This window comes from Marmota marmota, unplaced genomic scaffold, assembly GCF_001458135.2.
Source record: "Marmota marmota marmota unplaced genomic scaffold, marMar, whole genome shotgun sequence".
Lineage (NCBI taxonomy): Eukaryota > Metazoa > Chordata > Mammalia > Rodentia > Sciuridae > Marmota > Marmota marmota.
This window is the reverse complement of record NW_026000016.1, coordinates 44,924,054-44,936,673: the sequence shown is the minus strand read 5'-3', so window position 1 is coordinate 44,936,673 and position 12,620 is coordinate 44,924,054. Positions and strand designations below refer to the sequence as shown.

Genomic DNA, 12,620 nt, shown 5'->3' with positions numbered 1-12,620 from the left:
AGGAAGGTGGGGAAGCACCCAGATTGTGGGGGTGGGGGTATGGGAAGCAGGAAAAGAAGAGATCTATGTAGGACACAAGGGCACCTACCCCAGGTGGAGATTCTTGCTAGGGAATTGAGAGAGATGAGGACATGCATCCCACTGAAGTAAAGTTATGGCAAGAGGATGTGAAATCAGTTTGGGTGTGATCTGGAAATAATCAACTGTGGTAGAAGGTTTGTAGTTAGGGGCATGACATGTCTGTTCTGTGTCCATGACTGTAACTTGGTAGAGCCAGCTCGGCACCAATAGAGGACAGCATGGACCAAGGCTGAGCATCATCATTTAGGTACCTGACTCTGCATCCCTCTCCCCAATTGTCTTTGCATTAGGCCCTGTCACATCTATCCCCTCACCACACACCCTGAAATGAAGCCCATTCTTAAATGATGTCCCCTATTCAAATTTCTGCAGTGTAGACAACTCACCACTGGCCTCCAGTTCTGTTGAGAAGACCACGGCATCCTCCACCTTGACCTGGTAAAGGCCAGCGTCCTCAGGCCGCAGGTCCAGGATCTGGAATTGGTAGCGCTTCCCCAGCCGCCGCAGACAGTGCTTGGTCTGGTTGTCAAAGCCACAGGGGATCATCTCACCATCCTGCCACCAGAAAAGGAAGAGGGGTGGTTCAGGGACTGGGTAGGTCCCCAGAACCTCCTGCTCCACTTGGCTACAACTAGCAGTTTTCTCCTTCTGGCCCAGGCCACAGAAAACCTGGTCCTGAAGCTATAAAGGGCATGGTGGGCCTGGAGGGCATTAAACAAGCAGATGGGAATACCGGGCTAGGAATGTTACACTCCTTACCACAGAAGGGAGATTGACAAGAGGATGCAGAGGCACTAGACTGCTGACCCAGCTCAGGCTGGGAGGAGAGTTACTACCAAAACAGCCCCATGGTTAGCAGGGGAGGCATTCAGCAGACTTGGGGCCCCAGGGCAGGGAACGCCTCTATTCATCAAAGGGAACATTAAGGAACATCTTTAAGGCTCTATAAAACCCAGTAATTTACATACATACACCTCCTTTTACTAAGCCTTCCCTAGATTTGCTATTTGCTGAATATTAATAATAGCACTTAACAGATGCCCATTGTGTGCCAAGCACATAATGATGTTTGGGACACATCAATTAAAAAAAAGAAAAAAAGATTTCTGCCCTCAGGGTGCTAAAATCCTGAAGGATACAAATAATAAACAGTATAAATAAGTAATTATTTATGTTAGGAAAAATAAAACAGAACTAGGAAAAACAGAGGAAAATAAAAGATACTGGGTGGAACATTAGGGGGTACATGAGGTGGTTAGGGTCAAGAGAGGTGTCCCTACAGGGAAGGAAATTAGCCTATAGATGTTGGGGAAGAGCAGACCAGGCACAGGGAGCAGCTGGAGCAAAGGAATGAACTAGGCCAGAGAGCAGACTGGCACAGCAGCGGGGGAAGAGGGGCAGGAAGGGGGGGGAGAGATGGGGGAGGGGCATTTCATTGTGCACAAGACAGTCCTGTATCACCCTCATTTCACCAATTAGGAAACTGAGTCTCTAGGAAGATAAAATGTACCTTGTCTGAGTGATGTGATGGAGCAGGAATGAATTTGACTACAGAAGTAATGTTATGCCCCCCAAACCACACACTTCCGCCCCAACCTCTAGTGCGTTGATAGGTTATTTCTTCTGGAGCCCCGGTAGGGATGTGTCAAGTCTCTGGGGCAGGGGTCAGATGGAGAAGAGTGCCCTCTCTCAGATCTCTCTGCTTACCCCCTGCTGTGGAATTAGACACAGCTAGGAGTGTCTGTGGAGAGCCTGGCTGTAGGCTGTCAACACCAGGATTTGACCTAACCCTAACCAGGAACTCCAAGGGATGAGGGTTTTACCACTTGTGTGCTCTGGTGGTTCCCACAGGGGCCCTATGAGATCAATTGTTTCCCTTCCCAGGACCTGTGACATCTCTGCCAGTTTCCTCTGCCATGGGCCCTCCAGCCTCACCTTATACAAGTAAATCTTGCTCTCAAAGTCCTTGAGATCCAGCTCCAGGGCAAATGAAGCGACCCCATCCTTGGAGACCTTGATGTGTCTCAAGTTAGAGATGGCATTGATGTACTAAAGGGGAGACAAATCAATCAGGAGAATGTCTCGAACTCAATCTTCGGAGCACTTCCAACCCTTATAATCCCTGATTCCATCCCTGGCCCACAATGCCCCAGTTGAGAAAGCATTTGCTCATTTTTTAAGTGGGGAGACTTAAGTCCTCAAGGAAGGAAAATTTCCAAGAAATCAGGTCAGAAAGGCAAACAAGGTGCTCAGGTGCTCTAAAAACATTCTAGCGCTTTTCCAATTATCTGTTTTTCCAGCTAATCAACATCCATTGAGCATCTGCTGCATGAAAATCTCTGTGCTGAGTCCTGTGTAAAAGCAGATGGGAAAGCTTGGAGGAGAGAAAGCTGAAGTCCCAGGTGGGACGTTTAAGTGATAAAATACTATTTTCCAAGTGATGAAATACCATTTTCATGATAACTAAAATATGTGTTTTCCACTTACAAAAGAAAAATTAGACGTATACTACAGTTAAGTTAGATGCAGGAAAAAACTTTCTACAGAGTTTATAAGATGCTGGAATCAGAGTGCTAATGGCAACTGATAAATTCCCTTCCCTGGAAATCTTTTTTAAAAAGGCAGGTTCCCCATGTCTGGTGACGATGATGACAGCTGACACTAGGCCTTCACCATGCACCAGGCACTAGACTAATTGCTTTAAATTTTCATCCTTTCAATAACCCCATGAGGTAGGTGCATCATCCTTAAAGAAAAAGAGGACATCTTACCATGTCCCTGAAATGCCCCTGTAGTTCCCAGGAACCTGGTCAAGTCAAGGGAAGAAAGAGCAGGCCTGGGCCAGGAATGCTAGATAAACTAGGACACTGACTCTCTCTCATGTACGCTGGGAATTAGGGGAAGTTTGTGTTATCTGTAGAAAACTACCTCTTGCACGTACACCAGGACAGGTGCTCCTTATGATTCTGGTCACACAGGCAAAGTAAGCAAGTTCAAGCTGATAATGTCACTTTTTTTGCAGCCTAATATATAAACCCCGCCTCTCAGTGTGATTGGTACATTGTGGAAACAGTGTGTACACAATGTGTACAGTGTACACACTGTACCTGTGTCCTCAGTGGTGACTGAGGACATTGTGGAAAGAATGGGTGTCACTTGTCCAGCAGGCTGCCACTGGACAAAACATCATGAGGGGGAGGGGACACTGCTTGGAGAAGCACCCTGAAGGATGGCAGTGCTCTCTGTCAGCCTATACCACTGGACCTTCCCTCATAAGCATTTCTCAAGGAAGCCTTAAGCCCCCTGTACTGCCTCTGGGTGTTTTCTTTGGTCTCTCAGCAACCTATGCCACTGCCATGGCAGAACTGAGCTGTGCCCTTGACGGTAGTTATAACTATGATTCCCATGAGGACACCAAGTCACAGAGGGCCTCACTTTTTTAAAATTCCAGTTTAGCAAGTATCGGATTTTACAGCCTGGGTGTCAGCTTGGAACTCGGGTCCTTAGCAGGATACTTTATTGGGAACCAGATAGAGGCAAGCCCTTGATAATATTGGGTTTCCCAAGCCCAATTCCAGGCATGAGGCCCCTCCAGGCCCCTGTGCTGTAGCTGTGTAGAGTGGGGCAGGGTGAGGGTACCTGGGCCATCTTGTCCTCCCGCTCTTTCTTCATCTCCTGCAGTTTGCGCAGCATGCCCCGGAAGTCAACGATGCCATACTTCATGCAGATCTTCTCGTAGTCCTTCCGGTCTGCTGTCATCAGCAGCTGCCACACCTGCTCAGTCTCCATCTTTTTTTCTGGAGCTGGAGGAGGGGCCCTGGGGAGCAGAGCCAGCAGGTCAGAGGTTGGAGGAGCCGTGGGTGTTGACCACCTGGTCCTGGCACTCAGAGAGGTCCAGAGAAGCTTCCCTACATGCACTTGAGGAAACAGCAAAGGGATTCAAATCTCTGAGACTGATCGCTGTTTGGGCTAGAAGGACCCAGAAGGGCTGAGCCGCACTCGGTAGCTCTAGCTTTCAGGGAAACTCGGCTTCTAACTACTTGTATTGTTGATTTCAGAATAAGATGTCCTTGGGTGGGGTCAGGGTGGGGTAGAATCATTCTTTTGCTGTAAATATTTTAGAAAAGTATAGTTTTAGTAGGCCACCCCATTTTGCAAGTGAGGAGGCTAGGACCCAGCGAGGAGAGATGACTAACTCAAGGATGTAGACAAGGACCAAGCTATACCCAGAATTTCCAGTGCAGTGCTCTTTCTAGCCTCTCACCTGGTAGCAGCAGTCTAGCTGCCTGCTGAGGGTGAAGGCAGAGGCTGAGCCCAGCTTGTGATACAAGGGAGAAGGGGGTGGGTACCATGGGAGCTTCTGAATCCCCCCTGGGCAGGCCCAGACCCACCTCTTTTTCAGCATGTTCCGGAAATCCATCAGCTCCTTCCTTAGGTCTAGAAAAGTAGAAAGGATGAGACCCCACTCCCAGGTGAGAGGCCAAGGGGCTAGGCTTGTCTATGTGGTCCAGGGCTGACAACCAAGCTTTTGGAAGAGGCTCTCCTGGGGACTGGTGATAACCCACAGGTGTGCGTGAGGATTTGAGCAGATAGGGAACATGGGGCAAGGAGCAGCCTGTCCCCAAAACCTCCAAGAAGATTTCTACCAAATCCACCTACCCTCCTGTGGTTCCTTTTGCCTTTTCCGGTTCTTCCGAAAGCCAACTGGACCATCCAGGGAGAAATGGAGGGCGTCGGTGTAGACAGGCAGAGAAAGGCAAGAGACATTTATGGTCTTCCTAAGAAACTGCTCAGTCCCAGAGCCCTGACCACCCTGCTGTCCTCTAAAGCATAGAAACATCCCAGCTCGAGGCATGGAGCAGGTGGAGATCCAACTCGAGTGACCTTTGACACCCCAGAACCTTAGCCTGACCTGGGAAGGCCTGCCTGAGTACTTCCTCACAACGGGAAGGCTCGCTCACATGTCTACATGGTCAAGGAGGTGGCATAAATGAGTGAAGTGACCACTGACAACAACAGCAAACTAGGCATCTAAAGGGACAGCTGGTGTTTGTGTCTGAGAGTTGCCATTTCAAGGTATGGGCCCCATAGCCAAATGTCAGACACTGCTCCATAGTCATCCATCAGCCTCTTCACCAGCTTCCATTGGAGAGGCTGGAAAAGCTAAATACTTGCCTTCCCAGCTTTCTTTGCAACTAGCAGTGTGGCTACAGGACACCATTCTGGTCAATGAAATGGAAGCAAAAGACTCAGGAGTTCTTGAGAAACCTTTTGCTTCCTTGATAAGAGAGTCAGGTGTACCTGGGACCACCTCTTCCCCCTTCTTCCTGACTTGGACATGGATTAAGTGTGGACCTGCAGCAGCCATCTGTGACTACAAGGTGATAAACCAACCTGCTAGGGATGGAGAGCAGTGAGACAGAGGAATCCAGCTCTCCAGCTGCACTGTGCAGTGAGCCCTGGACTCCCATCTCAGGACTTCTAACTGTGTGAAGTAATGACCTTTATTTCTTGGGCTGTTCTTAATAAGAATTTCTGGTACTTGTAGGCCAACCAATGGTAAGCACGATTAATCAAGAGACTAGATCAGCTTTCTCAATTACCTTCCAGTTATTACAAATGAACAATTGATTTCAAAAAAATTCAAGCACCATGCACATCAAACAAAACCTGTCTGAGATAGGATTTGCTCGTTGGGTTGCCGGTCACCCCTGATGTAGGCCTGAACAAAACATCCTTTGTACAGTGGAGAAACTGAGACCCAGAGAGAAAAAGGAAGTGAACGAGCAGAAGACCCAGATTAGAAAACAAATTCCAGGTCGTGGCCTGGTTCCATTGGACCAAAAGGGAATCCTTCTGAGCAACCACAGCAGGCTGTCTACTGCCAAGAGTACAGATTTTACTTGCATGCAGATTTAGTGTGTGAGTGGCTTTGGGGACAAACCCACCTTCAATGACAGTGAGCCTTGCTGAGCACGTGGCCTCTCCATACATGTTCACTGCTATGCAGCAGTACAGGTCCGTGTCCTCGCCTGTCAGCTTGTTGATCTGCAGAGAACCAAGGGCAGGGGAACAGGACTATCACTTCCCTTCCTCCATGGCCTAGACGTGACAGTATGTTGGGTATAGAAAGATGGACAGGACACAGTCTTTGTCCTCATGGAGCTCAGTCTTTATCAGAAAATATAGACATCAAAACAAAAACCTGTTCAGCGGGTGGATGTCTTTGCCATCAGAAAAAAAAGTGAAATAGCAGAAAAACTCACTTCGGAGGTCAGATGGATCTGGAACTGAAAACCATCTCTATTCTATGTTACTAGCTGTGGAACCTTGGGCAAGTTACCTAATCTCTCTAAACTTCAGTTTCTTTACTTGTAAAATAGAGATCATAATACCTCAAAAAGTAGTGAATGGTCAGGATTAAATCATCTAATCAATATCATATGTTTAGCTCAGGGCCTGGCACATGGTAGGTGTGCCATGGTTAGTGTCTATAATAGTACTAATACTAACCAAGGTTGATTGAGCACAGATATTCTTTGACTTACCATAAAGTTACATCCCAATAAACATATTCTAAATTGAAAATATCACAAATTGAAAATGCATTCAGCCAGACCTGGTGGTGCATGCCTGTCATCCCAGCCACTTGGTAGGCTGAGGCAGAAGGATTGTGAGTTCAAAATCAGCCTCAGCAAAAGCAAGGCACTAAGCAACTCAGCGAGACCCTATCTCTAAATAAAATATAAAATAGAGCTGGGGATGTGGCTCAGTGGTTGAGTGCCCCTGAGTTTAATCCCCAGTACACATCCCCGCCCCCAAAGAAAGAAAATGCATTCAATACCCTTAACCTATGGAGCATCCTAGCTTAGCCTAGACCACCTTATATGTGCTCACCTAAAAGTACACTTAAGTTAGCCTATAGTCAGGCAAAATCATCTAACACTAGACTATTTTATTATACAGTGTTGGATATATCATGTAATTCATTGACTGCAATACAACATACATTATGAGCTATTTGTCCACCCCCAATGGGGGTCACATAGCTGTAGGGGAGGTGTGGTTCTGTGCCTCTGCCTAGGACGAGACTATAGTACTGCACATTGCTAGCCCAGGAAAAGATCAAAATGTAAAGGACAAATTTTGAAGTCTAGCCTCTACTTAATTGCACATCACTTTTGCACTTTATCATAATAAAGTAAAAGAATCTTAAGTCAAATCATAAGCCAAAGATTGTGTACTCACTTCAGGCAAGACTCTGGCTAGACCTTTATGTAAACCTTTCATCCTCATAACATCTCCCTAAAGTAGGTATTATTATTATCCCATTGCACGGATGACGAAACAGAGGTGGAAAGAGGTAACTTCCCAAAGCCAAGTTGGTAGGCCTGAGATTTTTTACCCAGGCAGTTTAGCCTAGGCTGTCAGCAGAGATATCTGTGGCTCAGGAAGCCTTGAACCATGGAATGAATTGAATGGACCCAGTTCGACTAGTAATTCATCTTTTACTTGTTTGGGGATTGCAGCCACATAGGGGACAGGAATATAGAGTAGACTCTTGTCAGAGGAGAACTGCGGTGCTTACCTGCAGCACGTGCTCCTTGCTGCCAGGGGTGGAGGAGATCTGGTACTTGCTAGAGTTGCTGAGGTCTCCTTTGGTGCTCTGCCAACGCACCTCGGGTTTGGGCTCTCCGCAGACCACAGCCCGAAAGATGGCATTTTTCCCTGTGGCAGGAAAAGGCCAGTAGGGAGACTGATAATTTGGGGTGGAATGACAGCAGAGTTTGTGGAGATTTTAATTTACATCATCCTCCCCACTCTACGTATTTCAACTGCCTGTTGCAAGAAAGGTGCCAGGCCTTGGTCCCCGTGACCCAGGACCCAGGATGTCAGGTGGAAAGCAGCAATTTCTGGGCACCCAGAGCAGTGCTGGCCTGTGCTTCATGAAGGAAAGAGGCAACTAGACTGTCCATGGTGAGAAGGGAAGGCGAGCAGGGCTGGGAGGAAATGGCTCCTGTTTGAGAGTGGATGTGTAAGGATCCCCCACAAGACTGGGAGGGAGATGAAATTCTGAGTGTTTCAGAAAAGAATTAGAAAGAAGTGGCTGTTTGTTTGGTGCCCAGAGGAGCCAGACCTAAGACACAGGACCCCAGCCTCAGAAAAGACCCAACCTCTATGGCAGGCAAAAGAGCCTGGGAAGCAAGAGAGCCTCAACCATCCCCTAGGCCTCCCCCCAGGAACATCTCGGGGGAAAAGCATTTTGACTGAAGCCCCCAGGGCCCTCCCCAGTTTCTCACGACCTTGTTTTGGATTTAGAAATATTAAGCATGGTACCATTGTTCCTTGGGCGGCTCTTGGTAAGAATTTCTGGCAAACCAATTGTAAGCATAACTAACGGAGGGACTAGATCAGCTTTTTCAACAAGCATCTAACTTGCAATTATTACAAGCTGGCAAGTAATTCCGAAAACTTCAAGTGCCGTGCCCACCAAATAAAACCTGTCCGAGATAGGATGTGCCCTTTGTGTTGTCTGTCTGTCATCCCTGACGTAGGCCTGTACAAAACATCCTTTGTGTAGTAGAAAGAATGTGGCCAAGAGAGGAAAAGGAAGCGAGAGAGCAGAAGACCCGCTCTCACGCCACAATCTCACGAACTAAAATCCATGGCAGGGAACTGTGCTGGGGACAGTGCCACTCCCAGCCCTTTCCACTACCTTCCTGGGCACTTTTCTCCTGTGGTCTTCTAGCATGGCTTTCCTGAGCCTAGCCTGAGAGCCAGTGGGCACATGGCTGTCAGGAGACAATTGTTGGATGGAAGGGTTTTGACACTGACTCTCTGCAGCAGTGACTTCAAGGCCGAAGGGGAAGAGGAAAAAGAGGCTGCAGCTTCTCCATCAGCACAGGATGGCCTCAATTTATTCCCTTCTCCCCAAGACTGTTTGTCCCTTCTAGGGAATCCAGGCAGGCAGACATCCCTCGAGTACAGGAGGGAGACATATGGCCTGGTGACAGACACAGGGACTGGGTGCTCAGGAAAGTGGGCACCCACGTCTTCTCCCCTGTGCATGATGAGAGGTGGAAGAGCAGGCATCGTGCCTCCCCTGGGCGCTGCCCTCGGGCCTCACCCTCCTGCAGAGCCAAGGTGATGGGCTTCCGCTCAAAGTCCGGTGTGCTGCAACCTTCAGGGATCTCCTCCACCAGCTGCCGGATGCTCACCCCGGGGATGGAGGACTTCTTCACCAGCTTCCCTGGAGAACGTAGGAGAGGGGGAGATGGGCCTGCCCTTTCCCGTTCTCAGGTGCCCTTCAGTAGACTGAAACGTCCAACCTCTCAGACAAGGAACAAGGCCCCTTCTCCCTTCCACCTTGGGCACAGATGTGTGGCCCACCTCCCTGTGACCAGTGCTTTTTAACTTTCTAGTGGAAATACAGTGGTGGCCCTCCAGCCCCTAGAATGTGGCACGGAGCACCCTAAGAAGGTCCCAAGCATGTCACTAGAGAAAAGCTGGGGAAGGGAGAATAGGAAGAGTTCCTTCTTAGGAAGCAAGGGCTCATGTGGGAGGCTCTGCACCCTTCACTCAGGAAAGCAAAGCCAAGCCAAAACTGAAAAAAGCAAAGAGACAGGAGACTTCCCCAAATCTCCTGCCTCTCTTCCTTCCCGACTCCGCCCTGAGGGGTGCCAACCAGGGGTTGGGGCTGGGAGGGGAGGTGGGGAGGTAAGTTCTCTCACCTGCCATAGCTCTGGCTCCTTTTAGGCTCTTCTGAGGGTAGAAATTGATATCTGAGGGTAGAAGATGAATTACTTATCAGAGGCCCAGGCCGTTCTCACCCCAGCCCATCTCACACCATCAGTACATCCACCCATATCTGGGGAGGAAGTTAGGAGAAGCTGCCACCCCCAAGAGTTAGTCTAACCCCAACTAGATGCCATTTGGTTTTCTTTTTCTTTTTTGGAACGTGAAGATTGAACCCAGGGCACTTTATCACTGAGCCACATCCCCAGGCCTTTTTATCTTTCATTTTGAGACAGGGTCTCTCTAAGTTGCTTAGGCCTCACAAGTTGCTGAGGCTGGCTTTGAACTTGTGGTCCTCCTGCCTCAGCCACCCAAATTGCTGGGATTGTAGGCATGTGCTACCATGCCCAGCTGCTGTTTGGTTTTGTCCAATTCTGTCTCTAGCAAACTAACTTCTGAGACACCAGGGAGGACAGATTGCTGCCCAATCAGTACCTTTCCCAGGTAAAGGAAAGCACAACACTGACCCTGCCTACCGTGGTGGGGTCTAGACCCATGACCTCTGAGAGGGTGAGACATACTTTCCCAAACCTGAGGAATCACACTTATCTGAGATTCTTCCATCTGTTTAATGGCAATGGCCTTACTCTCTTGACTTTGGAATGTGAATCCTCCAGGACATTCTCCAGCCTCCTGGCTCCTCCCCCAATTCTGAGATTTTCTAAGAGTCCAGCAGCCCTTTACCTCCCACCCTCAACCAATCTGGAATCCTTCAAGGTCTGCCGAGGAGTGTCCCTGACTTGGCGAGTCTTAAGCTTCTTCTATGCCCAGCCAGTGGGATCACCATAAATCCATCTGCTCCCCTCTGAGGCCAGTGAATTATAGTGTCAGGTGATCACGAGTGTTTCCCAGCCTCTCCCAACCTCCACCACCACAATTCCTCTGATTTCCTCTCCACTGAATCCATCTGTTAAGGCCAATGCCGTGTTCCACACAGGAGAAGGGGTGGGTTGGTTCTGGGATGGGATGGAGCCATGAGTGAGTTGGGGAAGTCTTCAAAGAATTCTCCAGCAAGCCCACCTCCTGTGTGGTTGGCTAACGGCCAAGCGGTTCCATTTTGGAGATTCCATTTCCTGCCCAAAGAGCCATCCATCTAGAATCGCCCATGACAGCAAATTCCTCATTTCCCTTTCACAAATGCCCACCCACTGGCACTTCTAGCCTCAGCTTCACCTCTGCAGTCCGGCCGCTGCCCCCCAGTGTGCTGGAATGCCATGGTGCGCCAAGTGCGTTCTGGAGCGGTCACAGGCACCACAGGCGCCGTCACGTCACAGCCGCTGCTCAGAAGGGAATCATGAGGGAGGGCGGGGAGAGAGCCGCCAATGAGGAGGACCCAGCAGGCCAGGCCTCACTGTGGGGTGCCTCGGCCTCTATACCACCCTTTCCCCAGGACAGTTGTCTTGTAGAGGTGCGAGCACTGGCACCTGCCCATGACCCCCACACTGGAGTAGTCTGAGTTCAACACAGCTATCTTAGTCACCATCTTCATCATCACCACCACCATCTATCAGCTGATTACTTGGCTATTTGTCACACATGAATTATCATGCAGGTGCTGGCCCCCCTCCCTTAGTCTCCTGCCTACAGGTTTAGTGGAAAATCAGAGAAGCAAGACCCTGGGGAGCTTAGGGGTCTGAGGGTAAACCACCCCACCTGCTAGATCACTGTCCTCTTCAGGAATAAGTTAGATCAGGTATAAGGTCAATGACACGTGGGTAAGACATCTGTGTGGTTGGAGATCAGGGGAATGTTGACTCAGTTGGAGGGAACAGAGAAGGAAAGGAATTCTTCCCTCCATGATTCAATCCCACTTTTGAGAAAAATCCTAATTCTCTTGAGCAAAAGCAGTGACTTGTGCCCTCACTTCAGAACAACAAGGCTCTCAGCCTGGTCCCCCAGGCTGTGTCTCCCTGGCCTGTCCCCAGGACCCACACTCTCCCACCCTCTGCCCCAGCTGCTATTCCGTTCTGCAGATCCAGGTTCCTGCCACCTCCAACTTCTCCACTTAGGAAGAGCCAGACAGTTTCTCTCAACTTCTTGACCATGTTATTAATTAAGATGTTACAAGTCCCAGCCCCAAGGTCCCCATTCTGGACTGCTAGTGAGATTTTAATCTGGCTGTCATTTCATACTCTAAACCAAGCAGTGCCCAGAAAATCAGAGCCAGGGCAGAATCACCCAGTCAGGACTCACTGAAATTCTTTCCTCCAAATATCCTGGGGTTGACTGAAGGCAATGTGTATGCACCCCAGTGTTTGATCCACAAGCCAGAGAATGTTGCTGGGGCTGATCTCATGCCCACTGTCTGACCCTTCCTAAGGAGAAAAGTTAGAGCACAGGCCACTGTCAGCACCTCTACTGTCCCTGGCCTGGGTGAACAGCCAGATGTGCAGGGCCCACTTACCTGGGTGCACCACTGGCCTTCCTCCTTCTGTCCACTCCCTCCTCCCTGTTTCCAGCTGCTGCTCCTCACCAGAGCCTCTGAACCTTCTGGTGCTGGACAGCCGGTGCTGGAGCAGATGTAGGTCACTGCAGGCGCCTGGGCTCCCTCGCCCCTCCCACTCACCCCGCCTCCCTCCTCCTCTGGCCAGGCTTGGCAGGGCCAGGCCCCCCCACTCCTGACCCTGGAGCTAACACCCTTGCCTGGGAGGAGGTCAGAGATGGAAGGGTCCTGTGACATGTGCCCATCCAGCTCCTGGTTTTGCAGCACTTTTAGCCCTTAACCAGATTGCCTGAGCATGTTT

General features: G+C 49.5%; 1 protein-coding gene across 1 annotated transcript in view; it reads right to left on the bottom strand.

The window, feature by feature from the left end:
• The window catches only part of Igfn1 (immunoglobulin like and fibronectin type III domain containing 1), a 32,824-nt gene extending 20,467 nt beyond the window's left edge, over positions 1-12,357 (bottom strand). Inside the window, exons 1-10 of the mRNA XM_048809626.1 lie at positions 12,281-12,357; positions 9,813-9,863; positions 9,209-9,331; positions 7,670-7,809; positions 6,030-6,129; positions 4,741-4,785; positions 4,473-4,518; positions 3,721-3,898; positions 2,017-2,130; positions 468-636 (exon numbers count right to left, since the gene is read on the bottom strand). Coding sequence (XP_048665583.1) covers positions 468-636; positions 2,017-2,130; positions 3,721-3,898; positions 4,473-4,518; positions 4,741-4,785; positions 6,030-6,129; positions 7,670-7,809; positions 9,209-9,331; positions 9,813-9,819 — 922 coding nt within the window. The 5' untranslated portion in view covers positions 9,820-9,863; positions 12,281-12,357. The remainder of the gene's footprint in view (positions 1-467; positions 637-2,016; positions 2,131-3,720; positions 3,899-4,472; positions 4,519-4,740; positions 4,786-6,029; positions 6,130-7,669; positions 7,810-9,208; positions 9,332-9,812; positions 9,864-12,280) is intronic.
• Positions 12,358-12,620: the final 263 nt, after the last annotated feature.